Source organism: Oncorhynchus kisutch, linkage group LG1, assembly GCF_002021735.2.
Source record: "Oncorhynchus kisutch isolate 150728-3 linkage group LG1, Okis_V2, whole genome shotgun sequence".
NCBI lineage: Eukaryota > Metazoa > Chordata > Actinopteri > Salmoniformes > Salmonidae > Oncorhynchus > Oncorhynchus kisutch.
The window spans coordinates 5,187,270-5,206,025 of NC_034174.2; the positions used below are offsets into that span (position 1 = coordinate 5,187,270).

At 41.0% G+C, this 18,756-nt stretch overlaps 1 protein-coding gene across 1 annotated transcript in view; it reads left to right on the forward strand.

Moving 5' to 3' along the window:
• Nucleotides 1-18,756, forward strand: part of LOC109882700 (metabotropic glutamate receptor 7-like) — a 393,305-nt gene that overhangs the window by 364,509 nt on the left and 10,040 nt on the right. Inside the window, exon 10 of the mRNA XM_031798073.1 lies at nt 3,392-3,638. Coding sequence (XP_031653933.1) covers nt 3,392-3,638 — 247 coding nt within the window. The remainder of the gene's footprint in view (nt 1-3,391; nt 3,639-18,756) is intronic.

The following is an 18,756-nucleotide window of genomic DNA, read 5'->3' on the forward strand; positions in this document are numbered from 1 at the left end:
TACTAGGTAAGTCAGTTAAGAACAAATTCCTATTTTCAATGACAGCCTAGGAACAATGGGTTAACTGCCTTGTTCAGGGGCAGAACAACAGATTTTTACATTGTCAGCTCAGGGATTCAATCTTGCAACCTTTCGGTTACTAGTCCAACGCTCTAAACCACTAGGCTACCTGCCGCCCCCAATTACTCTACAATACTGACAACGGATCAGCTCCTAGAGAGATATTACCACCTACAGTGCCTTGCGAAAGTATTCGGCCCCCTTGAACTTTGCGACCTTTTGACACATTTCAGGCTTCAAACATAAAGTGGGACACAATCGACACAACAAGTGGGACACAATCATGAAGTGGAACGACATTTATTGGATATTTCAAACTTTTTTAACAAATCAAAAACTGAAAAATTGGGCGTGCAAAATTATTCTGCCCCCTTAAGTTAATACTTTGTAGCGCCACCTTTTGCTGCGATTACAGCTGTAAGTCGCTTGGGGTATGTCTCTATCAGTTTTGCACATCGAGAGACTGACATTTTTTCCCATTCCTCCTTGCAAAACAGCTCGAGCTCAGTGAGGTTGGATGGAGAGCATTTGTGAACAGCAGTTTTCAGTTCTTTCCACAGATTCTCGATTGGATTCAGGTCTGGACTTTGACTTGGCCATTCTAACACCTGGATATGTTTATTTTTGAACCATTCCATTGTAGATTTTGCTTTATGTTTTGGATCATTGTCTTGTTGGAAGACAAATCTCCGTCCCAGTCTCAGGTCTTTTGCAGACTCCATCAGGTTCTTGATTCTTCTTGATTCTTCCAGAATGGTCCTGTATTTGGCTCCATCCATCTTCCCATCAATTTTAACCATCTTCCCTGTCCCTGCTGAAGAAAAGCAGGCCCAAACCATGATGCTGCCACCACCATGTTTGACAGTGGGGATGTTGTGTTCAGGGTGATGAGCTGTGTTGCTTTTACGCCAAACATAACGTTTTGCATTGTTGCCAAAAAGTTCAATTTTGGTTTCATCTGACCAGAGCACCTTCTTCCACATGTTTGGTGTGTCTCCCAGGTGGCTTGTGTCAAACTTTAAACAACACTTTTTATGGATATCTTTAAGAAATGGCTTTCTCCTTGCCACTCTTCCATAAAGGCCAGATTTGTGCAATACACGACTGATTGTTGTCCTATGGACAGAGTCTCCCACCTCAGCTGTAGATCTCTGCAGTTCATGATCATGGGCCTCTTGGCTGCATCTCTGATCAGTCTTCTCCTTGTATGAGCTGAAAGTTTAGAGGGACAGCCAGGTCTTGGTAGATTTGCAGTGGTCTGATACTCCTTCCATTTCAATATTATCGCTTGCACAGTGCTCCTTGGGATGTTTAAAGCTTGGGAAATCTTTTTGTATCCAAATCCAGCTTTAAACTTCTTCACAACAGTATCTCGGACCTGCCTGGTGTGTTCCTTGTTCTTCATGATGCTCTCTGCGCTTTTAACGGACCTCTGAGACTATCACAGTGCAGGTGCATTTATACGGAGACTTGATTACACACAGGTGGATTGTATTTATCATCATTAGTCATTTAGGTCAACATTGGATCATTCAGAGATCCTCACTGAACTTCTGGAGAGAGTTTGCTGCACTGAAAGTAAAGGGGCTGAATAATTTTGCACGCCCAATTTTTCTGTTTTTGATTTGTTAAAAAGGTTTGAAATATCCAATAAATGTCATTCCACTTCATGATTGTGTCCCACTTGTTGTTGATTCTTCACAAAAAAATACAGTTTTATATCTTTATGTCTGAAGCCTGAAATGTGGCAAAAGGTCGCAAAGTTCAAGGGGGCCGAATACTTTCGCAAGGCACTGTATATTCAGGCGGATTATTCTAATGCTAACCCAATAATGATGTTGCGGTAAATTACAGATTTGGCACGTCATTGCGCACATGTTGTTACACATTCTGAAATATATTGAGGAAAAATGACAGTAAGGCTAGCCTGCAATTAGCAAAATAGGACTCAATTGATTGAACAAGAAATGTATTTCAATATGATTCAAATACACTGAGTGGACAGTGCTCTTTCCATGACATAGACTGACCAGGTGAATCCAGGTGAAAGCTATGATCCCTTATTAATGTCACCTGATTAACCCACTTCAATCTGTGTAGATGAAGGGGATGAGACAGGTTGAAGAAGGATTTCTAAGCCTCGAGACAATTTAGACATGGATTTAAGTGCCTTTGAACGGGATATGGTAGTAGGTGCCAGGCGCACCAGTTTTGAGTGTGTCAAGAACTGCAACGCTGCTGGGTTTTTCACGCTCAACAGTTTCCTGTGTGTATCAAGAATGGTCCACCAAAAGGACATATAGCCAATTTGACACAACTGTGGGAAGCATTGGAGTCAACATGGGCCAGCATCCCTGTGGAATTCTTTCGACACCTTGGGGGGGGGGCAACTCAATATTGGGAAGGACTATGTATACGTATACTATGTGTAATTGTAGTCAACGTTATCGGTTGTCACAGAGAGACAGATACACATGTTGGTTATATGTTAAGCAGAGATCTTCTGTGTTTAAAGTGTCGTGGAAACGCAATTACTTTACTAACCACCTCCATGCTTCTCTCTGACAGTTCTGTGTTCTAATCCTCCCACCACCTCCATGCTTCTCTCTGACAGTTCAGTGTTGTAATCCTCCCACCACCTCCATGCTTCTCTCTGACAGTTCTGTGTTGTAATCCTCCCACCACCTCCATGCTACTCTCTGACAGTTCAGTGTTGTAATCCTCCCACCACCTCCATGCTTCTCTCTGACATTTCTGTGTTCTAATCCTCCCACCACCTCCATGCTTCTCTCTGACAGTTCTGTGTTCTAATCCTCCCACCACCTCCATGCTTCTCTCTGACAGTTCTGTGTTCTAATCCTCCCACCACATCCATGCTTCTCTCTGACAGTTCAGTGTTGTAATCCTCACACCACCTCCATGCTTCTCTCTGACAGTTCTGTGTTGTAATCCTCCCACCACCTCCATGCTTCACTCTGACAGTTCTGTGTTGTAATCCTCCCACCACCTCCATGCTTCACTCTGACAGTTCTGTGTTGTAATCCTCCCACCACCTCCATGCTTCACTCTGACAGTTCTGTGTTGTAATCCTCCCACCACCTCCATGCTTCACTCTGACAGTTCTGTGTTGTAATCCTCCCACCACCTCCATGCTTCTCTCTGACAGTTCTGTGTTGTAATCCTCCCACCACCTCCATCCAGTGTTTTGGTAATTCCTTCTCTCTCTCCAGCTATATATCCAGACCACCACCCTCTGTATCTCTATGAATCTCAGTGCCTCTAGTGCCACCACTAACTCTCCTCCTCTCTCTCTCTCTCTCTCTCTCTCCAGCTATATATCCAGACCACCACCCTCTGTATCTCTATGAATCTTAGTGCCTCGGTGGCCTTGGGGATGCTTTACATTCCTAAAGTCTATGTCATCATCTTCCACCCGGAGCTTAATGTCCAGAAGAGGAAGAGGAGCTTCAAGGCGGTGGTGACGGCCGCGTCCCTAACTACACGTCTCTCACACAAGACCAGTGACAGGCCCAATGGAGAGGCCAAGACGGAATTGTGTGAAAACATTGATCCAAACAGTAAGTATCACCAAACCAGGGCCCGTATTCACAAAGAGTCTCAGAGTAGCAGTGCTGATCTAGGAGTAGGAGTGTTGATCTAGGAGAGTGATTGTTGATCTAGGAGGAGGATGCTGATTTAGTAGGAGTGCTTAACTTGGAGTAGGGTAATGATGGAGGACTATGTTGCTGATCTATGAGTAGTGTGCTGATCTAGGAGATTGAGTGTTGATCTAGGAGTAGGAGTGTTGATCTAGGACTTGGAGTGCTGATTTAGTAGGAGGATGCTGATCTAGGAGGAAGATGCTGATCTAGGAGGATAATGCTGATCTAGGAGGATGATGCTGATCTAGTAGGAGTGCTTAACTAGGAGTAGGGTAATGATAGAGGACTATGTTGCTGATCTATGAGTAGTGTGCTGATCTAGGAGGATGATGCTGATCTAGTAGGAGTGTTGATCTAGGACGGAGTGCTGATCTAGTAGGAGGATGCTGATCTAGGAGGATGATGCTGATCTAGGAGGAGGATGCTGATCTAGGATGAAGATGCTGATCTAGGACGATGATGCTGATCTAGGAGGAAGATGCTGATCTAGTAGGAGGATGCTGATCTAGTAGGAGGGTGTTGATCTAGGAGGAGGGTGTTGATCTAGGAGGAGGATGCTGATCTAGGAGGAGGATGCTGATCTAGTCGGAGGGTGTTGATCTAGTCGGAGGGTGTTGATCTAGTAAGAGGATGCTGATCTAGTAGGAGGATGCTGATCTAGGAGTAGGGTGTTGATCTAGGAGGATGATGCTGATCTAGGAGGAGGATGCTGATCTAGGAGGAGGATGCTGATCTAGGAGTAGGATGCTGATCTAGTCGAAGTGTGTTGATCTAGGAGTAGGGTGTTGATCTAGGAGGAGGATGCTGATGTAGAAGGAGGATGCTGTTCTAGGAGGAGGATGCTGATCTAGGAGTAGGGTGGTGATCTAGTAGGAGGATGTTGATCTAGTAGGAGGATGCTGATCTAGGAGGAGGATGCTGATCATCATGATTTAACAGGCAAAACTCGCTTTGTGAATATGGTCTGAGAGCACCTTCGACCAGCATTTTTTTTTTAGTTCAACCACTGCTATCTAAATTAATATGCTCTGCTACTGACCGTTTCATCTTGGTTTACCCCTCTATCTGCTCTTGGAGAGAATATGTAGTCACCATCTCTGATTTTAGAGAGAGAGCACCCAACCGGAGGTACAAATGAACTCCTCACACTCACCCACTCTGGGACAACTACGTACGGTATAATTACTGGAAATCTTTGAACATTGATCTGGCTGATTGTTTAAACAAATGTGCAGCACACTATGGCTCTGTACCAAATCTAAGCGTATTCTCTATATAGTGCATTACTTTTGAACAGTTCCTGCTGGAAAAAAAAATGTTTGTTCGGTTGTTTGCATGCTTAAAATATATAAAAACCATTTTAACACATTTTATAATTTCAATGGAACACAGGGTGACAATCTGCTATCAGCAGATACACTCATTACCCCACTATTAGTTTATCTCCATCTATTTATAACTTAAATGGTTTACCAGTTTTTATTTATTTAAAAGTATCACCGCCGATATGATAACATGTATTGTTTAATTTAAATTTTAAAATCAGCAACCTGAAGATGTATAGCATGGATGGTATCAATTCCTCAGGATGTGATCCTTATGATAGTGTCAGTGTATAAGGGTTTGATTTAATTCAACTGAATAACTGCAAATAATGTTTTACCTCACTCTTCTGCAGCATAGGGGGACATATAACTACAATGGTTAAATGTCACTATTTGGACATAATGAGACCATGTTGTAAAATAGCATGTGAAAGAGGACCTTTTACAAAATGGATGCTGCTAGGTCATACAGAAGAAGAAAAAATGGTTCATCCCGAATGGCACACTAATCCCTATATTGACCAGATCCAGGAATCTGGTCAAGAGGAGGATGAACTATAAAGGAAATAGAATGCCATTTGAGACACATTCTATAAGAATGGATGTGTCCTCCAATAAGCTTTACTCTAGCCCTGTTTATACCTGGTTCTAACATGCGTCCGTTGTCCTGATCTTGTCCACATTCTGATTGTTTACACCTGTCGACAAAATGTGTGCACAATCAAATGACACCTTGTGATCTGATTGTGATTAGATCTTCCTGACCACCTCTGGAGGTATTCGAAAATGCATCTTGTACTTGAAGTACCTTGAAGTGTAAATGAATCCTGACAACAAAATCATATACCGTACCAGTCAAAAGTTTGGATAAACTTACTCATTCAAGGGTTTTTCTGTATTATTTACTACTTTCTACATTGAGGAATAATAGTGAAGACATCAAAACTATGAAATAAAACATATGGAATTTTGTAGTTACCAAAAAAAGTGTTGAACAAATCAAAATAGATTTTATATTTGAGATTCTTCAGAGTAGCCAACCTTTACCTTGATGACAGCTTTGCACACTCTTGGCATTCTCTCAACCAGCTTCACCTGGAATGATTTTCCAACAATCTTGAAGGAGTTCCCACATATGCTGAGCACTTGTTGGCTGATTTTCATTAACTTTGCAGTCCAACTCATCCCAAACCATCTCAATTGGGTTGAGGTCGGGAGATTGTGGAGGCCAAGTCATCTGATGCAGCACTCCATCACTCTCCTTCTTGGTCAAATAGCCCTGGCACAGCCTGGAGGTGTGTTGGGTCATTGTCCTGTTAAAAAACAAATGATTGTCCCACTGAGCACAAATCAGATGGGATGGTGTATTGCTGCAGAAGGCTGTGTAAGCCAAACTGGTTAAGTGTACCTTGAATTCAGAATAAATCACAAACAGTGTCTCCAGGAAAGCACCATCACATCTCCTCCTCGATGCTTCACAGTGGGAACCACCTGCAGAGATCATCCGTTCACCCATTCTGTATCTCACAAAGACACGGCGGTCGGAACCAAAAATCTCAGACCAAAGGACAGATTTCCACCTGTCTAATGTCTATTGCTGCTGTTTCTTGGCCCAAGCAAGTCTCTTCTTCTTATTGGTGTTCTTTAGTAGGGGTTTCTTTGCAACAATTCGACCATGAAGGCCTGATTCACACAGTCTCCTCTGAACAGTTGATGTTGAGATATGTCTGTTACTGGAACTCTGTGAAGCATTTACTTGGACTGCAATCTGAGGGGCAGTTAGCTCTAATGAACTTATCCTCTGCAGCAGAGGTAACTCTGGGTATTCCTTTCCTGTGCCAGTCCTCATGAGAGCCAGTTTCATCATAGCTCTTGATCAGTTTTGCAACTTCATTTGAAGAAACTTTCAAAGTTCTTGAAATGTTCCGTATTGACTGACCTTCATGTCTTAAAGTAATGATAGACTGTCATTTCTCTTTGCTTCTTTAAGCTGTTCTTGCCATATTATGGACTTGGTCTTTTACCAAATAGGGCTATCTTCTGTATACCACCTCTACCTTGTAACAACCCAACTGATTGGCTCAAACGCATTAAGATGGAAAGAAATTACTCAAATTAGGGAGGCACATCTTGTTAATTGAAACGCATTCCAGGTGACTACCTCATGATGCTGGTTGAGAGATGGCCAAGAGTGTGCAAAGCTGTCATCAAGGCAAAAGGTGGCTACTAAATATAAAATATATTTTGATTTATTTAACACTTTTATAAATAAACATATTTATGAAGAGATATCATCCTTAATGAGAGAAAAGTGGTTCCCCCCATTCCCACGTCCACTGCCAGTGCGAAAGCAAATATTTGAAAACATCATACAGAAAGGCCAAGGACTGTAATAGCAGGAGTGGGAATGGATGGACCCAATGCCCAGTTTATTCAGATCTGGAGTGGGAAAGGGAGAATCCAATGCCCAGTTTATTCAGATCTGGAGTGGGAAAGGGTGAACCCAATGCCCAAAGGTGCAGAGGACCATTAGAGCTCCACATTATACCTTGATCTAAAGGTACAGGGGAACATTATACCTCTACATTATACCTTGATCTAAAGGTACAGAGGACCATTAGAGCTCAACATTATACCTTGATCTAAAGGTACAGGGGAACATTAGACCTCTACACTATACCTTGATCTAAAGGTACAGGTGAACATTAGACCTCTACACTATACCTTGATCTAAAGGTACAGAGGACCATTAGAGCTCAACATTATACCTTGATCTAAAGGTACAGGGGAACATTAGACCTCTACACTATACCTTGATCTAAAGGTACAGGTGAACATTAGACCTCTACACTATACCTTGATCTAAAGGTACAGGTGAACATTAGACCTCTACACTATACCTTGATCTACTGCTACTCCATCATAGTCCGTCCCATACATCCCCAATACATTTGTAGTTCAGTTAACAATTATTTAATGCCAGTATGTATATCAGTCTATCAACCCTCGAAGAGTGAAAGAGACTGCGTTACCGAATTATAACTAATCAATGATTTGCAGGTTGCTATGGCAAACAAAAAAAATGGTTGCTATGGAAGGCTCTTTCCCCCTCGCTAGCTAGCAAACTACACAGCTAACTGGAAATACCACAAGCTAGTTGCATTTCGTGTAGTTTTTCAATCGACATTTATTTTGTATAAATCCGTAGAATGAGGCTGATTCATGATTTCAACTGGCGGAGAAAAGCTTCGTCCGACTCCCAACATGTTCATTATTATTGGACACAGTGGAGATGAATATCAATTTTGCAACGAAGTTGCAAATGTGAGAGATAATGTCTAGATGCTTTTTACAGCGGAGATCCAGTTTATAAATTGCATGGCTGCGCAGTGGATATGTAAGAGTAGTAGTAGTAGTAGTAGTAGTAGTAGTAGTAGTAGTAGTAGTAGACATAGTAGTAGTAGTAGCAGTAGTAGTAGTAGTAGTAGGCATATTAGTAGTAGTAGTAGTAGTAGTAGTAGTAGTAGTAGTAGCAGTAGTAGTAGTAGTAGTAGTAGTAGTAGTAGTAGTAGTAGTAGACGTAGTAGTAGTAGTGGTAGTAGACATAGTAGTAGTAGTAGTAGTAGTAGTAGACATAGTAGTAGTAGTAGTAGTAGAAGTAGTAGTAGTAGTAGTAGTAGTAGTAGTAGTAGACGTAGTAGTAGTAGTAGTAGTAGTAGTAGACATAGTAGTAGTAGTAGTAGACATAGTAGTAGTAGTAGTAGACATAGTAGTAGTAGTAGTGGTAGTAGACAGTAGTAGTAGTAGTAGTAGTAGTAGTAGTAGTAGTAGTAGTAGTAGTAGTAGTAGTAGTAGAAGAAGTGGTAGTAGTAGACATAGTAGTAGTGGTAGTGGTAGTAGTAGTAGACATAGTAGTAGTGGTAGTGGTAGTAGTAGTAGACATAGTAGTAGTGGTAGTAGTAGTAGTAGTAGTAGTAGTAGTAGTAGTAGTTGTAGTAGTAGTAGTAGTAGTAGACATAGTAGTAGTAGTGGTAGTAGACATAGTAGTAGTAGTAGTAGTAGTAGTAGTAGTAGTAGTAGTAGTAGACATAGTAGTAGTAGACATAGTAGTAGTAGTAGTAGTATCAGTAGTAGTAGACATAGTAGTAGTGGTAGTAGCAGCAGTAGTAGTAGTAGTCGTAGTAGTAGCAGTAGTAGTAGCAGCAGCGGTAGCAGTAATAGTAGTAGTGGTAGTAGTGCGTATTTATCGTATCTAGAATATCATGTATCATATTAGCCTGGCATTTAGTTTGGTACAGGGGGGTTTAATATTAGCCTGGCATTTAGTTTGGTACAGGGGGGTTTAATATTAGCCTGGGATTTAGTTTGGTACAGGGGGGTTTAATATTAGCCTGGCATTTATTTTGGTACAGGGGGGTTTAATATTAGCCTAGCATTTAGTCTGGTACAGGGGGGGTTAATATTAGCCTGACATTTAGTTTGGTACAGGGGGTTTAATATTAGCCTAGAATTTAGTTTGGTACAGGGGGAGGTTTAATATTCGCCTAGCATTTAGTTTGGTACAGGGGGGTTAATATTAGCCTGATATTTAGTTTGGTACAGGGGGGTTAATATTAGCCTAGCATTTTGTTTGGTACAGGGGGGGTTTAATATTCGCCTAGCATTTAGTTTGGTACAGGGGGGGTTAATATTAGCCTGACATTTAGTTTGGTACAGGGGGGTTAATATTAGCCTAGCATTTAGTTTGGTACAGGGGGGGTTAATATTAGCCTGGCATTTAGTTTGATACAGGGGAGGGGTTAATATTCGCCTAGCATTTAGTTTGGTACAGGGGGGGTTTATATTTGCCTAGCAATTAGTTTGGTACAGGGAGGTTTATATTCGCCTAGCATTTAGTTTAGTACAGGGGGGTTAATATTTGCCTAGCATTTTGTTTGGTACAGGGAGGTTTATATTCGCCTAGCATTTAGTTTAGTACAGGGGGGTTAATATTTGCCTAGCATTTAGTTTGGTACAGGGAGGTTTATATTCGCCTAGCATTTAGTTTAGTACAGGGGGGTTAATATTTGCCTAGCATTTAGTTTTGAAAAGCGGGACAAAAAAAATTGTATTTTCTTTCAAAAACAAAGACGTTTCTAAGTGACTCCAAACTTTTGAACGGTAGTGTACATATCCAAGTATATGCCAATAGAAAGAATGCTGTAACACAGGAAAATGCAGCTTGTGGACTGTCATTCCAGGTTCAATATGCGACCTGACTGAGTTAGCTAAAGTTGGCTAGCTAGCTAGCTAGCAAGTGACAAGAACGTGAACAGCCTGCATGGCAACCATTTTGTTTGGAACGGACGATCAGTCCTTTTGCATAGCAACTACGCAATAATAATTAACGACTGGGTCTGTAGCAACATGACAAATAGGGTCTGTAGCAACATGACAAATAGAACAAATAGAACTAACAACCATATTTCTGTCCGGACGATGTCTTCTGCTGGAAGAATGAAATTGTATGAATTGATTCATCGAAATAATGTTTTTAATGAAAATATGTAATTCATTGATATTTAAAATTTTTTTTGATAAAAGTTCAATAAAAGCAATAAGACACAAGAGGCATCGCTGTTTCCTGAATACAGTCACATGTAAATGGGCTGACTGGCCCTCTATCAGGGTTGTTATATCATGCGCTGAATAGGCTCTAACAATGGGAATTCCAACAATGGGACAGTAGCCCATTATACCCAGTCTTAATAAATAGCTGGATAACAAATACAGGCGGTAATGACGAGTGTAAAACTATTGACAATTAAAGTGTGCCATTTTCTGTTGATTTATACAGCTTGTGTCGTCATACGGGAGATCCAAGTCAGGTTGGATGAATTTTCATACAGGGGGGAATCTGGTCACAATACAGACACAGTGGGCAGATAAGAGACACAGTTGATTGGATAACGACAACCGCAGCATTTTAATACAAGGTGTAACCATGGCTTCTGTTATTCATATGCTATCTATTTTCCCACTGTGCATGACAAACCTGAAAAGCATCAACCTCCACAATCTAATGTAAACTGTTGATAATCAAAGCCTCTCCAGTATAGTGTCATGGACTAACTGTAAATAATAACCCCAATTTGAATTTATGACTTGGATAACTTCAGAACCTCAGGCTGTTCCAGGGTGTTCTGAGCACAGAGTAACACTGTACACATGCAAACACACACACCCACACGCACACACACACACGCATGCGCGCGCACACACACACACACACACAGACACACAGACACACAGACACACACACACACACACATACACACACATACACACACACACACACACCCACACACACACACACATAAATCAGAACCATTGATCTGTAAAAACTGTAACACAAAGCTGATGGGGATCTGTGTTCTTCTTCTCTTCACTACAATTTAAATGATGTTTTCTCCCAACAGGCTAATTCTCAGGTAAGACCAAATTCATCTTTAACTTTTTGCTATGACCTTGTTCTCATTCTTTGAAGTCTGGAAGAGGAGAAGAGATGTGAGGAGATGAGATGAGAGGGGAGGGGAGGGGAGGGGAGAGGAGAATGAGAGGAGAGGAGAATGAGAGGAGAATGAGAGGAGAATGAGAGGAGAAGAGAATGAGAGGAGAATGGGAGGAGAGGATAATGAGATGAGAATGAGAGGAGAGGAGAATGAGAGGAGAATGAGAATGAGAGAAGTTGAGAATGAGAGGAGAGGAGAGGAGAATGAGAGGAGAATGAGAGGAGAGGAGAATGAGATGAGAATGACAGGAGAATGAGAGGAGAGGAGAATGAGAGGAGAGGAGAATGACTGGAGAATGAGAGGAGAGGAGAGGAGAGGAGAGGAGAGGAGAGGAGAGGAGAGGAGAGGAGAGGAGAGGAGAGGAGAGGAGAGGAGAGGAGAGGAGAAAGCCAATGGGGTTTCCTCCAGCTAGCTATTTATCATAACCTTTCGAAATTCACTCATAACTTTCACATGGGAGAGATAAAGGAAGCAGAATATTTTAGTGCAATTGAGCGGCAGAAATATAGTTTCCCAAACTCAGTCTGCTGCCTCACTATTGAACAGGACTCTCCAACCCTGTTCCTGTCACTTTTAACTCCAACCCTGTTCCTGTCGCTTTTAATTCCAACCCTGTTCCTGTAGGTTTTAACTCCAACCCTGTTCCTGTAGGTTTTAACTCCAACCCTGTTCTGTAGGTTTTTACTCCAACCCTGCTTTTAACTCCAACCCTGTTCCTGTAGGTTTTAACTCCAACCCTGTTCCTGTAGGTTTTAACTCCAACCCTGTTCCTGTAGGTTTTAACTCCAACCCTGATCTAGCGCACACAATTCTAGTAATTACCTGGTTGATAAACTGAACCAGGTTAGTTACAACTGGGGTTGGAGCGGAAAACCTACAGGAGGGTATCTCTCCAGGAACAGGGTTGGAGTTAACACCTACAGGAGGGTTTCTCTCCAGGAACAGGGTTGGAGTGTAAACCTACAGGAGGGTATCTCTCCAGGAACAGGGTTGGAGTGTAAACCTACAGGAGGGTAGCTCTCCAGGAACATGGTTGGGGATAAAACCTACAGGAGGGTATCTCTCCAGGAACAGGGTTAGTGTGTAAACATACAGGAGGGTATCTCTCCAGGAACAGGGTTGGAGAGCCCTGCTATGGTGCATACTGCCAGAGCACCCTACCGATTGCATTTGTAACGTGCTAGCAAGTAGGCTAGCCTACCACTCCTGTTGTTTTGCACACAATGAACCTAACACCAAGTTAACATACCTCAATCACTGCCACTCTGACACCATCACTACTGACTACTGGTCGATTTCAGTAAATCAGCACAATATCCTACAGATCTTTAATGTGTCAGGTTTCCTTAAAAATGGTTTTAGTGTTTAACATATGGTACTGTGGATGTAGGCATAGGTTTACAGATTAGAGCATTGATGACAGGTTTACAGATTAGAGCATTGGTGACATAAATGTACAGATTAGAGCATTGATGACATAGGTTTACAGATTAGAGCATTAATGACAGGTTTACAGATTAGAACATTTATGACATAAATGTACAGATTAGAGCATTGATGACATAGGTTTACAGATTAGAGCATTGATGACAGGTTTACAGATTAGAGCATCGATTACATAGGTTTACAGATTAGAGCATTGATGACAGGTTTACAGATTAGAGCATTGATGACAAGTTTACAGATTAGAGCATTGATGACAGGTTTACAGATTAGAGCATTGATGATATGTTTACAGATTAGAGCATTGATGACATACATGTACAGATTAGAGCATTGATGACATAAATGTACAGATTAGAGCATTGATGACAGGTTTACAGATTAGAGCATTGATGATATGTTTACAGATTAGAGCATTGATGACATAAATGTACAGATTAGAGCATTGATGACATAAATGTACAGATTAGAGCATTGATGATATAGGTTTGCATATTAGAGCATTGATGACATAAATGTACAGATTAGAGCATTGATGATAATGACAGAAAAGGTAAGGTATTTTTACCCATAGAGAGCAAATAAAGTAATATATTCAACCAATAGTGATGTACACATAGCTTTAGGGCCCTCACCCATTCACCCTGGTAACCATGTTTATGGGATGTCTAAGATAATACTTCTTCTGTTCAGTGGGAAGACACCTTTTTAATCACTATGCTGATTAATTTACTTTTATTTCACCTGCAGTGCCTTCAGGAAGTATTCACACCCCTTGACTTTTTTACAGACTGAATTTTAAAGTGATTACATGTAGATGTTTTGGGTCACTGGCCTACACACAATACCCCATAATGTCAAAGTGGAATAATGTTTCTCAGAATTTTTACAAATGAGTAAAAAATACAAATATTCAACCCCTTTGTTATGGCAAACTGATATGTTCAGGAGTAAAAATGTGCTGAACATGTCCCATAATACATTGCATGGACTCACTCCGTGTGCATGTAACATGATTTTTGAATGACTTCCTACATTCTGTACCCCCCACATCAAATTATCTGTAAGATCCCTCAGTTGAGCAGTGAATTTCAAACACAAATTTCAACGACAATGACCAGTGAAGTTTTCCAATGGCCTCACAAAGAAATGTAACTATTTGTAGATGGGGTGGAGAAAAAAAATGAATATCTCTGTGAGCATTAGGAAGTTATTAATTCCACTTTGGATGGTGTATCAATACACCCAGTCACTACAAAGATACAGGCGTCCTTCTTATTAACTCAGGGATTTCACCATGAGCCCAAAGGTGACTTTAAAACAACTACAGAGTGCAGCAGTTCCCAAGCTAGTAGTCGCGACCCCATGTGGGTTTGCCTGATGTGAAAATTGGGTCACGTGAGAATTACCTAAATCCTGAAAAATGTGTGTCATAAAAATCACTGTAATTTGGTTCAACCTTCACAATCTAAATGACAATTATTCAAATGTAAAGTAAAGTATATAATTCAACCAGAGAACGCCCTCAGATCAGAGGGAAGAGGCTGCACTTGACCTTGGTTACGCTACGAAACCACGCAGTATTTGTCACGATCGTCGTAAGAAGTGGACCAAAGTGCAGCGTGGTGTGAATGCATCATTTAATAGATGACGAAAAACACGAAGTAAACAAAAACAATAAACAAATAACGACCGTGAAGCTTTCATAAGAACTGTGCAACACAAGCAACTAACATAGACAATCACCCACCAACAAACAGTGAAACCCAGGCTACCTAAGTATGATTCTCAATCAGAGACAACTAACATAGACAATCACCCACAAACACACAGTGAAACCCAGGCTACCTAAGTATGATTCTCAATCAGAGACAACTAACATAGACAATCACCCACCAACAAACAGTGAAACCCAGGCTACCTAAGTATGATTCTCAATCAGAGACAACTAACATAGACAATCACCCACAAACACACAGTGAAACCCAGGCTACCTAAGTATGATTCTCAATCAGAGACAACTAACATAGACAATCACCCACCAACAAACAGTGAAACCCAGGCTACCTAAGTATGATTCTCAATCAGAGACAACTAACATAGACAATCACCCACCAACACACAGTGAAACCCAGGCTACCTAAGTATGATTCTCAATCAGAGACAACTAACATAGACAATCACCCACCAACAAACAGTAAAACCCAGGCTACCTAAGTATGATTCTCAATCAGAGACAACTAACATAGACAATCACCCACCAACAAACAGTGAAACCCAGGCTACCTAAGTATGATTCTCAATCAGAGACAACTAACATAGACAATCACCCACCAACAAACAGTAAAACCCAGGCTACCTAAGTATGATTCTCAATCAGAGACAACTAACATAGACAATCACCCACCAACAAACAGTGAAACCCAGGCTACCTAAGTATGATTCTCAATCAGAGACAACTAACATAGACAATCACCCACCAACAAACAGTAAAACCCAGGCTACCTAAGTATGATTCTCAATCAGAGACAACTAACATAGACAATCACCCACCAACAAACAGTAAAACCCAGGCTACCTAAGTATGATTCTCAATCAGAGACAACTAACATAGACAATCACCCACCAACAAACAGTAAAACCCAGGCTACCTAAGTATGATTCTCAATCAGAGACAACTAACATAGACAATCACCCACCAACAAACAGTGAAACCCAGGCTACCTAAGTATGATTCTCAATCAGAGACAACTAACATAGACAATCACCCACCAACAAACAGTAAAACCCAGGCTACTTAAGTATGATTCTCAATCAGAGACAACTAACATAGACAATCACCCACCAACAAACAGTGAAACCCAGGCTACCTAAGTATGATTCTCAATCAGAGACAACTAACATAGACAATCACCCACCAACAAACAGTGAAACCCAGGCTACCTAAGTATGATTCTCAATCAGAGACAACTAACATAGACAATCACCCACCAACAAACAGTGAAACCCAGGTTACCTAAGTATGATTCTCAATCAGAGACAACTAACATAGACAATCACCCACCAACAAACAGTAAAACCCAGGCTACCTAAGTATGATTCTCAATCAGAGACAACTAACATAGACAATCACCCACCAACAAACAGTGAAACCCAGGCTACCTAAGTATGATTCTCAATCAGAGACAACTAACATAGACAATCACCAACCAACAAACAGTAAAACCCAGGCTACCTAAGTATGATTCTCAATCAGAGACAACTAACATAGACAATCACCCACCAACAAACAGTAAAACCCAGGCTACCTAAGTATGATTCTCAATCAGAGACAACTAACATAAACAATCACCCACCAACAAACAGTAAAACCCAGGCTACCTAAGTATGATTCTCAATCAGAGACAACTAACATAGACAATCACCCACCAACAAACAGTAAAACCCAGGCTACCTAAGTATGATTCTCAATCAGAGACAACTAACATAGACAATCACCCACCAACAAACAGTGAAACCCAGGCTACCTAAGTATGATTCTCAATCAGAGACAACTAACATAGACAATCACCAACAAACAGTAAAACCCAGGCTACCTAAGTATGATTCTCAATCAGAGACAACTAACATAGACAATCACCCACCAACAAACAGTGAAACCCAGGCTACCTAAGTATGATTCTCAATCAGAGACAACTAACATAGACAATCACCCACCAACAAACAGTGAAACCCAGGCTACCTAAGTATGATTCTCAATCAGAGACAACTAACATAGACAATCACCAACAAACAGTAAAACCCAGGCTACCTAAGTATGATTCTCAATCAGAGACAACTAACATAGACAATCACCCACCAACAAACAGTGAAACCCAGGCTACCTAAGTATGATTCTCAATCAGAGACAACTAACATAGACAATCACCAACAAACAGTAAAACCCAGGCTACCTAAGTATGATTCTCAATCAGAGACAACTAACATAGACAATCACCCACCAACAAACAGTGAAACCCAGGCTACCTAAGTATGATTCTCAATCAGAGACAACTAACATAGACAATCACCCACCAACAAACAGTAAAACCCAGGCTACCTAAGTATGATTCTCAATCAGAGACAACTAACATAGACAATCACCCACCAACAAACAGTAAAACCCAGGCTACCTAAGTATGATTCTCAATCAGAGACAACTAACATAGACAATCACCAACCAACAAACAGTGAAACCCAGGCTACCTAAGTATGATTCTCAATCAGAGACAACTAACATAGACAATCACCCACCAACAAACAGTGAAACCCAGGCTACCTAAGTATGATTCTCAATCAGAGACAACTAACATAGACAATCACCCACCAACAAACAGTAAAACCCAGGCTACCTAAGTATGATTCTCAATCAGAGACAACTAACATAAACAATCACCCACCAACAAACAGTAAAACCCAGGCTACCTAAGTATGATTCTCAATCAGAGACAACTAACATAGACAATCACCCACCAACAAACAGTGAAACCCAGGCTACCTAAGTATGATTCTCAATCAGAGACAACTAACATAGACAATCACCCACCAACAAACAGTAAAACCCAGGCTACCTAAGTATGATTCTCAATCAGAGACAACTAACATAGACAATCACCCACCAACAAACAGTAAAACCCAGGCTACCTAAGTATGATTCTCAATCAGAGACAACTAACATAGACAATCACCCACCAACAAACAGTAAAACCCAGGCTACCTAAGTATGATTCTCAATCAGAGACAACTAACATAGACAATCACCCACCAACAAACAGTAAAACCCAGGCTACCTAAGTATGATTCTCAATCAGAGACAACTAACATAGACAATCACCCACCAACAAACAGTGAAACCCAGGCTACCTAAGTATGATTCTCAATCAGAGACAACTAACATAGACAATCACCCACCAACAAACAGTAAAACCCAGGCTACCTAAGTATGATTCTCAATCAGAGACAACTAACATAGACAATCACCCACCAACAAACAGTGAAACCCAGGCTACCTAAGTATGATTCTCAATCAGAGACAACTAACATAGACAATCACCCACCAACAAACAGTAAAACCCAGGCTACCTAAGTATGATTCTCAATCAGAGACAACTAATGACACCTGCCTCTGATTGAGAACCATACTAGGCCGAAACATAGAAATCCCCAAATCATAGAAAAACAAACATAGACTGCCCACCCCAACTCACGCCCTGACCATACTAAATAAATACAAAACAAAGGAAATGAAGGTCAGAACGTGACAGTATTGCAGAAACGTTGATATTATCAGACGAAAACAAAGTGCCGAAAACAATGCATTGGGAGGTAGAGGCACAGAATCTCACAGAAATACACTTTGTCATATACAGTAACACTGTTCAATTAAGGATGTATGGTATTGCTGACCAATCAAGAGGAAACTTACTGAACGACTCAAAAAACCTTCCCCATCTTATGCTCTCCAAATGGGCGTTAAAAGCTGTGAGGGCTGAGATGTGCCCCATGCATTGACTTTTGTTCGCTACATGTCGGGGGATACTATTCACGTGGACATATAGTTCTGGCTCATGATGCATAAAGCATCAAAAGGAATGTTCAGCTGAGTGACTTTGACAAAAACAAAAAAAACAGATTCCATATGGGATCGAATGGTGGGCTTTTGAAACAGGTGGGGGG